The 15,713-nt window shown below is 43.1% G+C and overlaps 1 protein-coding gene across 26 annotated transcripts in view; it reads right to left on the reverse strand.

Annotated features, from left to right (window-relative positions):
* Positions 1-15,713, reverse strand: part of cacna1aa (calcium channel, voltage-dependent, P/Q type, alpha 1A subunit, a) — a 177,668-nt gene that overhangs the window by 118,656 nt on the left and 43,299 nt on the right. For all 26 annotated transcript variants that reach the window (XM_036938866.1, XM_036938880.1, XM_036938883.1 and 23 more), the window contains exons 2-3: positions 15,688-15,713; positions 12,744-12,883 (exon numbers count right to left, since the gene is read on the reverse strand). The exon at positions 15,688-15,713 is cut by the window's right edge and continues 80 nt beyond it. In XM_036938866.1, coding sequence (XP_036794761.1) covers positions 12,744-12,883; positions 15,688-15,713 — 166 coding nt within the window. The remainder of the gene's footprint in view (positions 1-12,743; positions 12,884-15,687) is intronic.

Below are 15,713 nucleotides of genomic sequence, written 5' to 3' on the forward strand. Positions count from 1 at the left end.
AATAAAAATAGTTTCCTGATCTTTCTTATACTGTATGTCACATCATCTGACAGATACACGCAACAGGTCAGAGGTTAGCATAACGTCAAGGCTTTAAGCAAGTCTGTCTGAGAAGTAAACGTCGTAAGAATCTGGCTTGTAGAGGCACAATTTCGTACACACAGTATGAGGAAGGAGTGGCCAGCTAATCTTGAGTTTGACAGTCTGGAACCAAGGCTTGAGCCATTAAAATATAATTTAGAGAGAGGTTCAAACCAGGAAAACTTTACCTGAGACAAAGACCCTTTTTTAACCAAAAGAGCTCTTCAATGTTCTCCACACTGTTCTACCGTGGGCAGCTCCTCACAGTTCTCCACACTGTTCTACAATGGACAGCTCCTCACTGTTCTCCACACTGTTCTACAATGGACAGCTCCTCACTGTTCTCCACACTGTTCTACAATGGACAGCTCCTCACTGTTCTCCACACTGTTCTACAATGGACAGCTCCTCACTGTTCTCCACACTGTTCTACAATGGACAGCTCCTCACAGTTCTCCACACTGTTCTACAATGGACAGCTCCTCACTGTTCTCCTCACTGTTCTACAATGGACAGCTCCTCACTGTTCTCCACACTGTTCTACAATGGACAGCTCCTCACTGTCCTACTACAGATAGAACTCAATAGCCGTGTCCAAAATCTAACTTGCATACAAAACCTACATGTTGTGTACATATCATGCTACATACTATTTAGAACGTATTGTTTAGTAAAAACAAATGCAGTGAGCAACAAATATCAACGTACTAGGTCATCCATCCTTAGAATTTGTCATCTAATGCTCAATTACGTTGATTCGTTCAGTTTGTACAGCAAGGCATCTTATGTGATTATCAGCTGTTGTCAATCACACTGGGTCTGGAAAGCCCAGTCTCTTCCTCAGTAGTGTGCATCCAATTCTACTAGATGAAAAGCCTAAATCAGTATTACATCCTGGCATTTAAAGCATACTACAGTTCTGAAATTTCACATATAAAACGTTCTATTCTACACAAGTACAAGTATTCAAACATGGCCACTACCATAGACCACGGTTACATGGCCTTATCCACAGATCTAGGACCAGATACACTCACAATTCTTATGGGGATGAGAAAATATATGAGCCTATCATATTCCCTCCATCCTTCCTTCCTTCCTTCCTTCCTTCCTTCCTTCCTTCCTTCCTTCCTTCCTTCCTTCCTTCCTTCCTTCCTTCCTTCCTTCCTTCCTTTCCTTCCTTCCTTCCTTTCCTTCCTTTCCTTCCTGTATAGTCATGTACTGCATGTGTATTACTAGCTTCACTCACTAGCTTTAAGCACCAACTGTCAGAGCAGCTCACAGATTACTGCACCTGTACATAGCCCACCTATAATTTAGCCCAAACAACTACCTCTTTCCCTATTGTATTTAATTAATTTATTTATTTTGCTCCTTTGCACCCCATTATTTTTATTTCTACTTTGCACATTCTTCCATTGCAAATCTACCATTCGAGTGTTTTACTTGCTATATTGTATTTACTTTGCCACCATGGCCTTTTTTTGCCTTTATCTCCCTTATCTCACCTCATTTGCTCACATCGCATATAGACTTGTTTATACTGTATTATTGACTGTATGTTTGTTTTACTCCATGTGTAACTCTGTGTCGTTGTATGTGTCGAACTGCTTTGCTTTATCTTGGTCAGGTCGCAATTGCAAATGAGAACTTGTTCTCAACTTGCCTACCTGGTTAAATAAAGGTGAAATAAAAAAAATAAAAAAAAATTATTGTGTTGTTTGGCAATGTGCCTCAGTATATATGCTGAGAAGAAGACGGTTTATAGGTGTGTGAAGGAAAAGTGAGCATGTGTTTGAAGTGTAAATGTGTATTGTGTGTGCATGTATGCATCCCCTGGTCATTGTAGTATCAAAGTGTCAGGGCAGAGGTGGGTAGAAAGGGCAGTAGCTTTTCATCTTCAAAGAGCTACACTTCTAAAAGAAAAATCGCCATTCAAAAGGAGCTAACCATAGAGACCACAGCTGGGAGCAGTGTATGTGTGTGTGACATCTGTGTATAAGTGCGAAGCGTGTGTGTGTGTGTGTGTGTATGCGTGTGAGAAAAATGAATGAAAGAGAGAGAGACAAAAAGAGAGAAAGAGAGAAAGAGAGAATGAGATAGAAAGAGTTATAGACACAGAGAGACAGAGAAAAAGGTTGAGATAGCGAGAAAGAGACACAAAGAGAGAGAGAGAGAGAGAGAGAGAGAGAGAGAGAGAGAGAGAGCAAGAGGAAGAGAGAGTGAGAGAGCGAACGAGAGGGACAGAGAGTGACAGACAGAGAGAGAGGGGGAGAGTTCCTGTGTCTCAAGGCTGTACTGGGTGATTGATCATCTGCAGCAGCTAAAAACAGGTTACTGCAGCACACACACACACACACACACACACACACACACACACACACACACACACACACACACACACTCTCTCTCATTCGCCTGCTCCGCTCCTCCTCTCTCTCTCACTCACTTTCTCCATTTCTTTCTATCCCTTGTTATCTGTCTATCCTTTCTCTTTTCACTCTATTTCATGATTTATCTTCCTTTCATGTGCTCTCCTTTCCTACTCCCTTTACAACATATACATAGATATACACTACTATTGGTGGCTTCGGCTATTTCAGCAACACTGTTGCTGACAGGTGTGTAAAATCGAGCACACAACCATGCAATCTCCATAGACAAACATTGACAGTAGAATGTCTTTGCTGAAGAACTCATTGACTTTCAACGTGGCACCGTCATAGGATGCCACCTTTCGAAAGAAGTCAGTTCATAACATTTCTGACCTGCTAGAGCTGCCCCGGTCAACTGTAAGTGCTGTTATTGTGAAGTGGAAACGTCTAGGAGCAACAACGGCTCAGCCACAAAGTGGTAGGCCACACAAGCTCACAGAACGGGACCGCCGAGTGCTGAAAGGCGTAGTGCATAAAAATCATATTTCCTTGGTTGCAAATACTCACTACCGAGTTTCAAACTGCCTCTAGAAACAACGTCCGCACAAGAACTGTTACAGTGGCTTGCGAAAGTTTTCACCCCCCTTGGCATTTTTCCTATTTTATTGCCTTACAACTTGGAATTAATATAGATTGTTTGGGGGTTTGTATCATTTGATTTACACAACATGCCTACCACTTTGAAGATGCAAAATATTTTTTATTGTGAAACAACAAAAAAAAATGTACAACTTGAGCATGCGTAACTATTCACCCCCCTCAAAGTCAATACTTTGTAGAGCCACCTTTTGCAGCAATTACAGCTGCAAGTCTCTTGGGGTATGTCTCTATAAGCTTGGCACATCTAGCCACTGGGATTTTTGCCCATTCTTCAAGGCAAAACTTCTCCAGATCCTTCAAGTTGGATGGGTTCCGCTGGTATACAGCAGTCTTTAAGTCATTTCACAGATTCTCAATTGGATTGAGGTCTGATTATTGACTAGGCCATTCCAAGACATTAAAATGTTTCTCCTTATACCACTCGATTGTTGCTTTAGAAGTATGCTTAGACTCATTGTCCTGCTGGAAGGTGAACCTCGGTCCCAGTCTCAAATCTCTGGAAGACTGAAACAGGTTTCCCTCAAGAATTTCCCTGTATTTAGTGCCATCCATCATTCATTCAATTCTGACCAGTTTCCTAGACCCTGCCGATGAAAAACATCCCCATAGCATGATGCTGCCACCACCATGCTTCTCTGTGGGGATGGTATTCTCGGGGTGTTGAGAGGTGTTGGGTTTGAGCCAGACATAGCATTTTCCTTGATGGCAAAAAAAAACAAATTTAGTCTCATCTGACCAGAGTACCTTCTATCATATGTTTGGGGAGTCTCCGACATGCCTTTTAGCGAACACATGTGTTTTCTTATTTCTTTCTTTAAGCAATGGCTCTTTCTGGCCACTCTTCCATAATGTCTAGCTCTGTGGCGTGTACGGCTTAAAGTGATCTTATGGACAGATACTCCAACCTCCGCTGGGGAGTTTTGCAGCTCCTTCAGGGTTATCTTTGGTCTCTTTGTTGCCTCTCTGATTAATGGCCTCCTTGCTTTGTCTGTAAGTTTTGGTAGGCGGCCCTCTCTTGGCAGGTTTGTTGTGGTGCCGTATTCTTTCAATTTTTTAATAATGGATTTAATGGTGCTCTGTGGGTTCAAAGTTTCAGATTTTTTTTATAACCCAACCCTGATCTGTACTTCTCCACAACTTTGTCCCTGACCTGTTTGGAGAGCTCCTTGGTCTTCATTGTGCCGCTTGCTTGGTGGTGCCCCTTGCTTAGCGGTGTTGCAGACTGGGGCCTTTCAGAACAGGTGTATATATACTGAGATCATGTGACAGATCATGTGACACTTAGATTGCACACAGGTGGACTTTATTTAACTAATTATGTGACTTCTGAAGGTGATTGGTTGCACCAGATCTTTTTTAGGGGCTTCATAGCAAAGGGGCTGAATATAAATGCACACACCACTTTTCTGTTTATAATTCTTTAAAATTTTTTGAAACAAGTTATTTTTTTCATTTCACTTCACCAATTTGGACTATTTTGTGTACATTCATTTTTTTTATTTTACCTTTATTTAACCAGGCAAGTCAGTTAAGAACAAATTATTATTTACAATGACGGCCTAGGAACAGTGGGTTAACTGCCTGTTCAGGGGCAGAACGACAGCTCGGGGGTTTGAACTTGCAACCTTCCGGTTACTAGTCCAACGCTCTAACCACATGAAGTCCAAATAAAAATACATTTAAATTACAGGCTGTAATGAAATAAAATAGGAAAAAACGCCAAGGGGCATGAATACTTTTGCATGGCACTGTAGTTTGGAGCGTCATGAAATGGGTTTCCATGGGCGAGCAGCCACACACAAGCCTAAGATCATCAAGTGAAATGCTAAGCGTTGCCTGGAGTGGTGTAAAGCTTGCCACCATTGGACTCTGGAGCAGTGAAAACACATTCTCTGGAGTGATGAAACACGCTTCACCATCTGGCAGTCCGACGGGCAAATCTGGGTTTGGCGGATGCCAAGAGAACGCTACCTACTCCAATGCATAGTGCCAACTGTAAAGTTTTGTGGAAGATGAATAATGGTCTGAGGCTGTTTTTCATGGTTCGGCTAGGCCCCTTAATTCCAGTGAAGGGCATTGTTAACGCTACAGCATACAATGACATTCTAGGCAATTCTGTGCGTCCAACTTTGTGGCAACAGTTTGGGGAAGGCCCTTTCCTGTTTCAGCATGACAATGCCCCAGTGCACAAAGCGAGGTCCATACAGAAACTGTTTTTCGAGATCGGTGTGGAAGAACTTGACTGGTCTGCACAGAGCCCTGACCTCAACCCCATCGAACACATTTGGGATGACTTGGAACGCCAACTACGAGCCAGGCCTAATCGCCAACATCAGTGCCTGACCTCACTAACGCTCTTGTAGCTGAATGGAAGCAAGTCCCCGCAGCAATGTTCCAACATCTAGTGGAAAGCCTTCCCAGAAGAGTGGAGGCTGTTATAGCAGCAAAGGGGGACTAACTCCATATTAATGCCCATGATTTTGGAATGAGACGTTCAACGAGCAAGTGTCCACATACTTTTGGTAATGTAGTGTATGTATCTGCCTTCCCCTTTTGGTATTCCCTTCTCTCTCCTCCCTCAACTATTGTACAAACCTCCATCTCTCTTTATAAGTATATTGCTTCTACAGTTACACCCCTCCTTTCACCTCTCTCTCTCTCTCTCTCTCTCTCTCTCTCTGTCTCTCTCTGTCTCTCTCTCTCTCTTTCTCTGTGTGTCTCTCTCTCTCTCTCTCTCTCTCTCTGTCTCTCTCTGTCTCTCTCTCTCTCTCTCTCTGTGTCTCTCTCTCTCTTTCTCTGTGTGTCTCTCTCTCTCTCTCTGTCTCTCTCTGTCTCTCTCTCTCTCTTTCTCTGTGTGTGTCTCTCTCTCTCTCTCTCTCTCTCTCTCTCTCTCTGTCTCTCTCTCTCTCTCTGTCTCTCTATGTCTCTCTCTGTCTCTCTCTCTCTGTCTGTCTCTCTCTCTCTCTCTTTCTCTGTGTCTCTCTCTCTCTCTTTCTCTGTGTGTCTCTCTCTCTCTCTGTCTCTCTCTCTCTCTGTCTCTCTATGTCTGTCTCTCTGTCTGTCTCTCTCTGTCTCTCTCTCTGTCTCTCTCTCTGTCTCTCTCTGTCTGTCTGTCTCTCTCTCTTTACACCCCTCCTTTCCCCTCTCTCTCTCTCTCTCTCTCTCTCTCTCTCTCTGTGTCTCTCTCTCTCCCAGCGAGGCATGAGGGATCTGAGAGACGCACACAGGATCACAGGCAAATCACTTAAGAACAAATTCTTATTTACAATGATGGCCGAGGCACAGTGGGTTAACCACCAGGCTACCTTCCTCTAACCACTAGGCTACCTGCCTCTAACCACTAGGCTACCTGCCTCTAACCACTAGGCTACCTGCGTCTAACCACTAGGCAACCTGCCTCTAACCACTAGGCAACCTGCCTCTAACCACCTCTAACCAGCTTATCCCTCTATTCTTCTCTTACTCATTTCCACTATCCTCTCTCTCTCTCTCTCTCTCTCTCTCTCTCTCTCAGACTTAAGTATGTTAGGACAGAGCAGGTTTCATAGTCTGGCCTATTAAGTCATAGAGACAGACTGTCAGTTTGAGTACAACTCACTAGCTCCTCAATGACTAACTATACAGCACTGTAACACACACTGAGAGAGAGAGAGAGAGAGACAGAGAGAAACCCAGACACTGACCCTTTAGTATAAAGGGTACAAATACACACACAAACACACCTATACACAGAACACCTACACATGCCTACACACTTAAACCTATTGAACCTATGGATTGATACTATATTTAAATGAGATATCTCTCTGTCACCCACAACTCTGTCTGTCTGTTACTGTAAGGAAAGAGTACACAGGGAAGTAAGGAATGAGGAAGGAAGCTAGAAAAAAGACTAGGAATGACAGGGACGCAATAATGGATGGAGAGAGGGGAGAGAGATGGAAAGAAATGAACATATAAATAGGAAGAGAAAGAGACAAAATAGATAGAGAATTACAATGATACAGGAGCAGAGGGATAGAGAGATGGAGAGAAGGACAGAGGCATAGCAAAACAGGTAAAGAGGAGTAGAAGAGGGAGAGAGGAACAGGGAAAAGAGGATGAGAGAGTCTGTCACGCACACAGAGCACTCAGACAATAGCTGGAGGACATGTCAGGAGAGAGAGAGAGAGAGAGAGAGAGAGAGAGAGAGAGATGAGGAAGTCATAGGAATGGAGGGAGGAGAGAGGCGTGCATGTCTCCTGTGTCCTCTCCTCTCTTCATTCTCTTCATATATTATTTTCTCCATTTCCTTTTTCCCCCTCTCTCCCCCTTTCTCTCTCCCACTCCCCCTCCTACCCTCTCTCTTGCTTTCTCTCTCACTCTCATCCTCCCTGCCATCTCTCATCCTCCCTGCCCTCTCTCTCAGTGTTGATGTGACATTTGTTCTCTCCCCTGGCTGCCTCTCCCTGCAGTGTTGCTGTGATCCTGTCTCTGTCTGAGTACACTCACTAAGGTGGGAGAGCAGAGACACACACACACACACACACACACACACACTTATACACACACGGCACACACACACACACACACAAGTATTTGCATGTAGGAATGCATGTACGCATTCAGACACACACACACACACACACACACACACACACACACACACACACACACACACATTTGCATTTTTTGTTGTTGACATTTTAGTCACTTATTTTATTTATTTATTAGTCTTAATTTAACCAGGAAGGGCTCATTGAGATTAAAATCTATTTTTCAAGAGCGCCCTGGCCAAGATAGGCAGCACCAAGTCATTACAAAAAAAATTACAGACAGACAACATGAAATACTACAAGTAATCTAGTTAAAACCATTGAATTCACAAGAGTATAAAACAGCAAATGAAAAACATTGACAGGTCAGGGAATCAGCCTCAAAATCCTTCATCAGTGATTTAAAAACACCAATCGGGACAAGTTCTTCCAGTTTAAAAGTATTTTGTAAGGTGTTCCAAGACGATGGCGCAGAGTACATATAAGCCCTTTTACCAAATTCAGATTGGACATTTGGAACAGTTAGCAGGATAAAGTCCAGCGAACGAAGAGAGTACCCACCACATTTCTGAACAATAAAAATGCGCAAGTAAAAAGGTAGTAAACCCAAAATGGCTTTGTAAATAAAAGTCTACCAGTGACTAGAGAAGGCCAGCCAACCCTGGTATACAAAGTGCAGTGGTGCGTAAGGGTTTTGCAGTTTAAAATACATCTCAAAGTGCCATGGTAAAGAGTGTCAATTGATCTCAAACACTGAGCGGAAGCATTCATATATAAAATATCCCCATAGTCTAGTAAAGGCATAAATGTAGCTGACACTAGCCTCCTTCTGGCTTCAAAAGAAAAACAGGCCTTATTCCTAAAATAAAATCCCAATTTCAGATTAAATTTTTTTGTAAGTTGTTGAATATGCAATTTAAAAGAGAGGCCGTCATCAATTAAAATTCCAATATATTTATATGAGGTTACAACCTCAATTTCCTTGCCCTGACAGGTAGTAATAGGTGAAAGGTTCAGAGGTCTATTTCTTGCATTAGAAAACACCATTAGTTTAGTTTTGTCAGTATTGAGGATAAGCTTTAATTGACATAAGGTATGTTGAACAGTAAAAAAAAGCAGTTTGCATGTTCTGGAAAGCTTTTGTAAGAGACGAGGCACAACAGTAAATAACAGTATCATCAGCATAAAAATGAAGTTGTGCATTTTGGACATTTTGGACAAATCATTTTTAAAATAGTGAATAAGAGAGGACCAAGTACAGAGCCTTGGGGCACACCATTCAAGACAGACAATTTAACAGACATAAGCCCATCAAATTGAGTGCACTGAGTTCTATCAGACAGATAGAACAGAGATGTCACTCTTATCCAGAGCGACTTACAGTAGTGAGTGCATTAATTTCCATAATTTTAATACATTTGCATGTACACACGCATACACATTGGCACGTAGGCACACATGCACACATGCACACACACGAGCACTAGCATGCACACATACATACATACATACATACATACATACATACATACATACATACATACATACATACATACATACATACATACATACATACATACATACAGTGCCTTGCGAAAGTATTCGGCCCCCTTGAACTTTGCGACCTTTTGCCACATTTCAGGCTTCAAACATAAAGATATAAAACTGTATTTTTTTGTGAAGAATCAACAACAAGTGGGACACAATCACGAAGTGGAACGACGTTTATTGGATATTTCAAACTTTTTTAACAAATCAAAAACTGAAAAATTGGGCGTGCAAAATTATTCAGCCCCTTTACTCTCAGTGCAGCAAACTCTCTCCAGAAGTTCAGTGAGGATCTCTGAATGATCCAATGTTGACCTAAATGACTAATGATGATAAATACAATCCACCTGTGTGTAATCAAGTCTCTGTATAAATGCACCTGCACTGTGATAGTCTCAGAGGTCCGTTAAAAGCGCAGAGAGCATCATGAAGAACAAGGAACACACCAGGCAGGTCCGAGATACTGTTGTGAAGAAGTTTAAAGCCGGATTTGGATACAAAAATATTTCCCAAGCTTTAAACATCCCAAGGAGCACTGTGCAAGCGATAATATTGAAATGGAAGGAGTATCAGACCACTGCAAATCTACCAAGACCTGGCCGTCCCTCTAAACTTTCAGCTCATACAAGGAGAAGACTGATCAGAGATGCAGCCAAGAGGCCCATGATCACTCTGGATGAACTGCAGAGATCTACAGCTGAGGTGGGAGACTCTGTCCATAGGACAACATTCAGTCGTATATTGCACAAATCTGGCCTTTATGGAAGTGTGGCAAGAAGAAAGCCAGTTCTTAAAGATATCCATAAAAAGTGTCGTTTAAAGTTTGCCACAAGCCACCTGGGAGACACACCAAACATGTGGAAGAAGGTGCTCTGGTCAGATGAAACCAAAATTGAACTTTTTGGCAACAATGCAAAACGTTATGTTTGGCGTAAAAGCAACACAGCTGAACACACCATCCCCACTGTCAAACATGGTGGTGGCAGCATCATGGTTTGGGCCTGCTTTTCTTCAGCAGGGACAGGGAAGATGGTTAAAATTGATAGGAAGATGGATGGAGCCAAATACAGGACCATTCTGGAAGAAAACCTGATGGAGTCTGCAAAAGACCTGAGACTGGGACGGAGATTTGTCTTCCAACAAGACAATGATCCAAAACATAAAGCAAAATCTACAATGGAATGGTTCAAAAATAAACATATCCAGGTGTTAGAATGGCCAAGTCAAAGTCCAGACCTGAATCCAATCGAGAATCTGTGGAAAGAACTGAAAACTGCTGTTCCCAAATGCTCTCCATCCAACCTCACTGAGCTCGAGCTGTTTTGCAAGCAGGAATGGGAAAAAATGTCAGTCTCTCGATGTGCAAAACTGATAGAGACATACCCCAAGCGACTTACAGCTGTAGTCGCAGTAAAAGGTGGCGCTACAAAGTATTAACTTAAGGGGGCTGAATAATTTTGCACGCCCAATTTTTCAGTTTTTGATTTGTTAAAAAAGTTTGAAATATCCAATAAATGTCGTTCCACTTCATGATTGTGTCCCACTTGTTGTTGATACTTCACAAAAAAATACAGTTTTATATCTTTATGTTTGAAGCCTGAAATGTGGCAAAAGATCAAGGGGGCCGAATACTTTCGCAAGGCACTGTACATACATACAGTGGGGAGAACTAGTATTTGATACACTGCTGATTTTGCAGGTTTTCCTACTTACAAAGCATATAGAGGTCTGTAATTTTTATCATAGGTACACTTCAACTGTGAGAGACGGAATCTAAAACAAAAATCCAGAAAATCACATTGTATGATTTTTAAGGAATTCACTTTCATTTTATTGCATGACATAATCATTTGATCACCTACCAACCAGTAAGAATTCCGGCTCTCACAGACCTGTTAGTTTTTCTTTAAGAAGCCCTCCTCTTCTCCACTCATTACCTGTATTAACTGCACCTGTTTGAACTCGTTACCTGTATAAAAGACACCTGTCCACACACTCAATCAAACAGACTCCAACCTCTCCACAATGGCCAAGACCAGAGAGCTGTGTAAGGACATCAGGGATAAAATTGTAGACCTGCACAAGGCTGGGATGGGCTACAGGACAATAGACAAGCAGCTTGGTGAGAAGGCAACAACTGTTGACTCAATTATTAGAAATTGGAAGAAGTTCAAGATGACCGTCAATCACGCTCGGTCTGGGGCTCCATGCAAGATCTCACCTTGTGGGGCATCAATGGTCATGAGGAAGGTGAGGGATCAGCCAAGAACTACACGGCAGGACCTGGTCAATGACCTGAAGAGAGCTGGGACCACAGTCTCAAAGAAAACCATTAGTAACACACTACGCCGTCATGGATTAAAATCCTGCAGCGCACGCAAGGTCCCCCTGCTCAAACCAGCGCATTTCCAGGTCCGTCTGAAGTGTCCCTATGACCATCTGGATGATCCAGAGGAGGAATGGAAGAAGGTCATGTGGTCTGATGAGACAAAAATGTAGCTTTTTGGTCTAAACTCCCCTCGCTGTGTTTGGAGGAAGAAGAAGGATGAGTACAACCCCAAGAACACCATCCCAACCGTGAAGCATGGAGGTGGAAACATGATTCTTTGGGGATGCTTTTCTGCAAAGGAGACTGGACGACTGCACCGTATTGAGGGGAGGATGGATGGGGCCATGTATCGCGAGATCTTGGCCAACAACCTCCTTCCCTCAGTAAGAGCATTTTGAAGATGGGTCGTGGCTGGGTCTTCCAGCATGACAACGACCCGAAACACACAGCCAGGGCAACTAAGGAGTGGCTCCGTAAGAAGCATCTCAAGGTCCTGGAGTGGCCTAGCCAGTCTCCAGACCTGAACCCAACAGAAAATCTTTAGAGGGAGCTGAAAGTCCGTATTGCACAGCGACAGCCCCGAAACCTGAAGGATCTGGAGAAGGTCTGCATGGAGGAGTGGGCCAAAATCCCTGCAAAATCCCTGCAAACCTGGTCAATAACTACAGCAAACGAATGATCTCTGTAATTGCAAACAATGGTTTCTGTACCAAATATTAAGTTCTGCTTTTCTGATGTATCAAATACTTATGTCATACAATAAAATGCTAATTAATTACTTAAAAATCATACAATGTGATTTTCTGCATTTTTGTTTGAGATTCCGTCGCTCACAGTTGAAGTGTACCTATGATAAAAATTACAGACCTCTACATGCTTTGTAAGTAGGAAAACCTGCAAAAATGGCAGTGTATCAAATACTTGTTCTCCCCACTGTACATACATACATACATACATATATGACTCCCCTCTCTCTAGCATGTGATCACATGATCTGTTTGTCGGTGTGAATGTCTGTGTTTTCAACGTGGTTCACAGCAGCTTCTTGTTTCAGTGAATGTGTGTGTAGCGTGTTTGGGTGCATGCGTGCGGGCATACTGTGTCTACTGGCTACTGTGTATACACTGGTGTGCACTCATGTTTGAGTTTATCTTTGCATATGTGTGGGAGTGGGTGTGTGTGGGCATGTGTGTGTGTGTGTTTCTCAACACTCACCCTGTGCATACTACTACGAAGTCCATGGCATTCCATCCGTTCCTTATGTAGGAGTTCTTATGGAAGGCAAATCCTAGAGCCAGGATCTTAATGCCTGACTCAAAACAGAAGATCCCTATGAAGTAGGGCTCAGTGTCATCCTAAAGGAGAGGGGGGGGGGGGGGGGGGGGGGGGTAATAGAAGAGGGCTCAGTGCAAATATTTTACAGGGTTCAACTTAAAGGGACAATCTGCAGTTTAAACTATGTTTTCTTTTTTTTTAGAAGTACATTGTTTTTAAAACAATAAAACAAACTTTTATATTATTTTGGGGGGTTCCGTTGGGGAGTGAAAATAAGTTATATTCTTCAAGAATCAATGGGTATAAAGTCAAAACATGGATGTACCAACTGCAGATTACCCCTTTAAATACACAATATATGACATAATCCAAGATGTCAGACAGAGTGAAGTAAAGCTCTATGGTGCTGAGAGGACAGAGAGATGTCAGACAGAGTGAAGTAAAGCTCTATGGTGCTGAGAGGACAGAGAGATGTTAGACAGTGTGAAGTAAGGCTCTATGGTGCTGAGAGGACAGAGAGATGTCAGACAGTGTGAAGTAAAGCTCTATGGTGCTGAGAGGACAGAGAGATGTCAGACAGTGTGAAGTAAGGCTCTATGGTGCTGAGAGGACAGAGAGATGTCAGACAGTGTGAAGTAAGGCTCTATGGTGCTGAGAGGACAGAGAGATGTCAGACAGAGTGAAGTAAAGCTCTATGGTGCTGAGAGGACAGATAGATGTCAGACAGTGTGAAGTAAGGCTCTATGGTGCTGAGAGGACAGAGAGATGTTAGACAGTGTGAAGTAAGGCTCTAGGGTGCTGAGAGGACAGATAGATGTCAGACAGTGTGAAGTAAGGCTCTATGGTGCTGAGAGGACAGATAGATGTTAGACAGTGTGAAGTAAAGCTCTATGGTGCTGAGAGGACAGATAGATGTCAGACAGTGTGAAGTAAGGCTCTATGGTGCTGAGAGGACAGAGAGATGTTAGACAGTGTGAAGTAAGGCTCTATGGTGCTGAGAGGACAGAGAGATGTTAGATAGTGTGAAGTAAGGCTCTATGGTGCTGAGAGGACAGAGAGATGTTAGACATTGTGAAGTAAGGCTCTATGGTGCTGAGAGGACAGAGAGATGTTAGACAGTGTGAAGTAAAGCTCTATGGTGCTGAGAGGACAGATAGATGTCAGACAGTGTGAAGTAAGGCTCTATGGTGCTGAGAGGACAGAGAGATGTTAGACAGTGTGAAGTAAGGCTCTATGGTGCTGAGAGGACAGAGAGATGTTAGATAGTGTGAAGTAAGGCTCTATGGTGCTGAGAGGACAGAGAGATGTTAGACATTGTGAAGTAAGGCTCTATGGTGCTGAGAGGACAGAGAGATGTTAGACAGTGTGAAGTAAGGCTCTAGGGTGCTGAGAGGACAGAGAGATGTCAGACAGTGTGAAGTAAAGCTCTATGGTGCTGAGAGGACAGGGAGATGTTAGACAGTGTGAAGTAAGGCTCTTTGGTGCTGAGAGGACAGAGAGATGTTAGACAGTGTGAAGTAAGGCTCTATGGTGCTGAGAGGACAGAGAGATGTTAGACAGTGTGAAGTAAGGCTCTTTGGTGCTGAGAGGACAGAGAGATGTTAGACAGTGTGAAGTAAGGCTCTATGGTGCTGAGAGGACAGAGAGATGTCAGACAGTGTGAAGTAAGGCTCTATGGTGCTGAGAGGACAGATAGATGTTAGACAGTGTGAAGTAAGGCTCTATGGTGCTGAGAGGACAGATAGATGTTAGACAGTGTGAAGTAAGGCTCTATGGTGCTGAGAGGACAGATAGATGTCAGACAGTGTGAAGTAAGGCTCTATGGTGCTGAGAGGACAGATAGATGTTAGACAGTGTGAAGTAAGGCTCTATGGTGCTGAGAGGACAGAGAGATGTTAGACAGTGTGAAGTAAGGCTCTAGGGTGCTGAGAGGACAGATAGATGTCAGACAGTGTGAAGTAAGGCTCTATGGTGCTGAGAGGACAGAGAGATGTTAGACAGTGTGAAGTAAGGCTCTAGGGTGCTGAGAGGACAGATAGATGTCAGACAGTGTGAAGTAAGGCTCTATGGTGCTGAGAGGACAGAGAGATGTTAGACAGTGTGAAGTAAGGCTCTATGGTCCTGAGAGGACAGATAGATGTCAGACAGTGTGAAGTAAGGCTCTATGGTGCTGAGAGGACAGAGATATGTTAGACAGTGTGAAGTAAGGCTCTATGGTGCTGAGAGGACAGATAGATGTCAGACAGTGTGAAGTAAGGCTCTATGGTGCTGAGAGGACAGAGAGATGTTAGACAGTGTGAAGTAAGGCTCTATGGTGCTGAGAGGACAGATAGATGTCAGACAGTGTGAAGTAAGGCTCTATGGTGCTGAGAGGACAGAGAGATGTTAGACAGTGTGAAGTAAGGCTCTATGGTGCTGAGAAGGACAGAGAGATGAAAGGGACAGGAAAGGGGAAGGGAACTGATCTGAATTGTATAGTATTTATCCACCTGGGAAGGTTCACACACTGCATTATACGTAACATTAATGTATACACAAAGAAACGTCCTGATTGATCCATGCATATACTGTACACCTGTATAGAACAGCATGTATGCTTACAGCATGTGTGTGAGATTGGTATATCTACGTTCATATGTGTGTCTGTGTGAGTGTTTGTGTACATTCATATGTGTGTCTGTGTGAGTTTTTGTGTGCATTCATATGTGTGTCTGTGTGAGTGTTTGTGTGCATTCATATGTGTGTCTGTATGAGTGTTTGTGTGCATTCATGCATGTGTGTGCATGCACAAATTTGTATGTGTGTGTGTGTATGCATCCGTAAGTGGGGGTAGGGGACAAATTCCCATTTGTGTGTGTGTGTGTCCAGTGTGTGTGTGACGTACCAGGCGTTCAGACAGAGGAGTCTTGT

This window comes from Oncorhynchus mykiss, chromosome 12 (assembly GCF_013265735.2).
Source record: "Oncorhynchus mykiss isolate Arlee chromosome 12, USDA_OmykA_1.1, whole genome shotgun sequence".
NCBI lineage: Eukaryota > Metazoa > Chordata > Actinopteri > Salmoniformes > Salmonidae > Oncorhynchus > Oncorhynchus mykiss.